Source organism: Amphibalanus amphitrite, unplaced genomic scaffold, assembly GCF_019059575.1.
Source record: "Amphibalanus amphitrite isolate SeventyFive unplaced genomic scaffold, NRLGWU_Aamphi_draft 000873F_arrow, whole genome shotgun sequence".
In the NCBI taxonomy this organism is placed as follows: Eukaryota; Metazoa; Arthropoda; class Thecostraca; order Balanomorpha; family Balanidae; genus Amphibalanus; species Amphibalanus amphitrite.
Genome location: NW_024882367.1, coordinates 290,082 through 293,827, shown reverse-complemented (window position 1 = coordinate 293,827; position 3,746 = coordinate 290,082). Strand labels below are relative to the sequence as shown.

The 3,746-nt window shown below is 52.3% G+C and overlaps 1 protein-coding gene across 1 annotated transcript; it reads left to right on the top strand.

Moving 5' to 3' along the window:
- Positions 1 to 407: 407 nt before the first annotated feature.
- Positions 408 to 2,826, top strand: LOC122367489 (protein BTG2-like). The gene has a single exon (XM_043340600.1). It carries the CDS (start codon positions 1,097 to 1,099, stop codon positions 1,565 to 1,567), a length of 471 nt encoding a protein of 156 aa, XP_043196535.1. The 5' UTR covers positions 408 to 1,096; the 3' UTR covers positions 1,568 to 2,826.
- Positions 2,827 to 3,746: the final 920 nt, after the last annotated feature.

Below are 3,746 nucleotides of genomic sequence, written 5' to 3'. Positions count from 1 at the left end.
CCTAACCTAACAAATGTTCGAAGTATTTTTTTTTTCGCTATTTTTCGTGCCTTTCCAATGCCACAATCGTCTACATTCGAACTTTTGCAATTCCCACTGTCCACTGATATCCTACGTGCAGGAAGCAATCATTTCACAGGAATGCTTTATGCTAAGCCACGCTTTTGAGTTTTGATTTTGTTGGTGATGGGTAGGGCTTTTGTTCAAGCAAAATATGTCTTAATAATTTTGACAAGGTTAAGTGAACTTGTTCTTGCTCATTGTACCTACAATGGCAATTGACAACCTTAATTCAAAATGCAGTTTTCAGTAAATATATCTTTGAAATGCTAACACGCCGCTCAAATGTTTCTAATGAATAGCACCAGCGTGTTACTGTTGTTGACTGTGTCCGTTTGTTTCAGTTGAGATTGTTTCCCTGCGCTGATGAGCCACCGTTGGTGCCTGGGCTTCGTGAACACGCAGTGAAGGTGCCCTTTCTTTGTCCGATGCTGCCGCCGGGACCCGCCGCCGCCGTCCCTCCCAGCGTCCATGGGGCCGGGGTGTGCTACGGTTTCAGTCCGACCTTTTTAGCCCCAGCGTTCCACCCCGCTTGGGCCCCTGCTGCTGGGGCCCGTCAGCGGCCAGGGCTGAGGAGACGACCCAGCGACCGGCACCCGGGTGTTATTATTGGGCCGGCCTACGTGAAACCTCACCAGCCGTGCTAGCTGCACGCTGATTGGTCGAGCGACGCTCCGCCTCTGACGTCAGAGGGGCACTCGGAATGACCTTGCCGCGCGCTAGAAAGCGGGCACAGTGCAAGAGAGACTAGCGAGCTAGAAGGTTTAGTGGGAGTGTGGCTGTTTCCCACCGTCCACAAGGACAAAGGCTGTGTCACCAGTGTGTTTGCTGGTCAGAACACTTGGTTGAGCGTGAAGAAATTACTGGGTGAAAGGCACAAAGCACTACGGCCGTTCCTGTCTGTGCCACCCTGTCTCTAGTCCAGTGCGAGAACCAAAAGAAGCGATCATATCAAGACTTGGCACTCGAAGCCTCGCGCCGAGAGAAGTGGCTGAATCTGTCTGTCTGACTGTCGCATACTGTCGAGATCATCATCATGAAGTCCGAGGTGATGGCCGCGTCCGACTTCATCGTCAACCTGCTGCGCATGAGCAGCCCGGGCAGCCTCAGCGAGCGCGAGCTCCTCCGGTTCCGGGACACGCTGGCGCTGGTTATGCGGAACCACTACCACAACCACTGGTTCCCCGAGAAGTCGTACAAGGGCTCCGGCTACCGGTGCATCCGCATCAACGGCCAGATGGACCCTCTGGTGGCGGCGGCCGGCGACAGCTGCGGTCTGGACCGGGTCTTCCTGCGGTCTCTGTTCCCCAGCGAGCTGACGATGTGGGTCGACCCGCGCGAGGTCTCCTACAGGATCGGCGAGAACGGCTCCATCTGCGTCCTCTTCGACGAGCGGGTGGAGCGGCCCCGTGCCGACGGCTGCAAGGACATGGTGCGACCGGCCTACGGCGGCTTCGGCGACCAGTGGTCGACGTCCGAGCCAATGTCTGCCTGCGCCTTCAGCTAGGGCCCTCTCCGTCTCGCATCCTGCCAGCCATAGTGTGATATGATCTCAAGCAAAGTGGTTATTATTGAATGGTGCTAGTGATAACGGAGCACCAGGGCATGTGAGGCAATGTACCCCTGGGTCATTCCGTGTGAACAAAGCAGCTGTCATCTCGCCCCCATATCCCCCTGACCCCAAACTAAGCTGGGACATGACGAACGCGGAACCCATAAAAATAGTAAAACACTGGAAAAAGCTATATGCAACCAAGTCAAGTGATAATGTGTCCGCGCTCGTTCGTGTCCCGGAGTGGTTCGGGGTCGAAGCATCCGAGGACCTCTCGCCCCCCGCCGCCGCTGTAGGTGCCGCGTGCTGTCCATTGGGACGGCCGCCGCCGCCCAGTGAGCTTTCTAAGTCATCCGCCGAGGCGGGCCGTCATGGTTGCTGGCGACCAAAATGGTACATGCCAACCGAGTTCAAATGTATTTGAATTGTTGTTGACATAATTTATTTTGTGCGAACATGCGAGGCCAAAGTGTGCACTGAAAGGCAAGAAGCATGTGATAAAGGAATCCTCTTGGACCTTCCGATTCGCGGGAGTGATGTCATCGATGCTTGTTCTCATCCTCATCGTTCTTCATGGCTGAAAGTCGCCTGCCGCCGGCCCGTGCCGTGGGGCTCATCTCAGGTCGTTAGTGACCCGCAGGCGGACCGGCGGCAAGCGATGTTTGTTCATCGGCATCACTCAAAGGTAAACTCTCTCACCTGCCTTGTCATTTCCATTAATTCCTGTTCGAAAACCGAAAAAAGAAAACCGCAAGTACAAGTCGACTTCGGTCGGTTCTTTGCACAATCATACATTATGGTTCGAAGGATGGTGCAGATAAACCCACGTATTTTATGTATAAAACAGAGAGGTACTTAGTGCGACAACTAGTGTAAGTCACCCGAAGTTAAAAGGTACAAATAAGTCGATCATAGCCTGTGATTGGTTTCGCCACGCTAGTTTCTCCCTTTCAGCCGCGCTCTGTCGGCTGCTTTGTTAGCTTTACCAAGTTCACAGATTGACGCGTTCGGGGCGTGCCTGTGTTTTAACCGTCGTGCAAGAGCCCTGTATATAGTGGTCCTTTTCGTTGGCTGTGGAGTGCTCCTGGGATGGCCCGAGCCGGGGCTCACCGTGCACCTGCAAGACGCTTCAAAAATTGTATTTTGTTCGCCTCCGAGAGTCCGCTGTGTCTAGGGTGTTTTGTACAGAAATACATGCTAATTCTGCAAGTGCATACGGTCGTGTCACTGGTTGAACGGGGAAATGAGAAGGGAGGGATGGAGGGAAATGTCTCGAATGACACGGGTTGATGATTCAGACGAAGCTAGTTTGCCACGGAGTTGCGAGTAATTGGTGCGGCTGCAGCACAGGTTCGCTGCTGAGATGATGACACTGGACACGGTTAGGCTAAGATTCGACGGCGGCATATTGACACCATATGTTCTATCGTAGAAACGCACACAGTGGGACTGGTAGCTAGAACACTGCCGATATCGATGTCGGGAGGTTCATTTTGTAGAGCATCTGGTGATCATTCCGAAGAGCGGGATGGCGAGAGGCACTCTCCGGCAGTGATGAAGCATCGGGCAGCTGTGCTACCAACTGGAGCACAGCTCGAATGGCCAGTCATATAGGGAGAAATTGAACGGCTGACACGAGCCGAGGGACTGGAATGTCGATTATAGGACTGGCTTGCCTAGACTGTGTGCCAACTGCCAGTGGCCGAAGAAAACTGTAGATTTGGTTTCGGAATCCGTGACGTATGCTGATGAAATAGCATGTTGATCAATAACATTTCCCTTTGTCGCGGTAAATTCATGGTAAATATTTCTTCTAAAGAGGCTCGAAGGTTTTCCACTACACATTTTTTGTTCGATGGTAGACGATAGCACTAACAAAGTGGTTTTTCGTTAGTGATAGCCTGTGGGATTTTCCACTGTGACGTCACTACCTATCGTTCATGAGCAGCTCTCGAACTGCGCAGTACCGTCCAGGATATGTGCCCATATATGAGTTCAGTACCTGACATCATCCTCATTATAAATGGGTGCATAGTACACTTTCAAGTCGTGATGCTTCATACGTCCTGAACGAGCGTCTATGTGAAGAACTATATGTAACGTGCTATCTTACGGAGCCATCTTACATCGTGAT

What these genes read in the sequence shown, in the direction of transcription:
- LOC122367489 (XM_043340600.1), top strand. Translation starts at nt 1,097, where the DNA reads ATGAAGTCCGAGGTGATGGCCGCGTCCGACTTCATCGTCAACCTGCTG.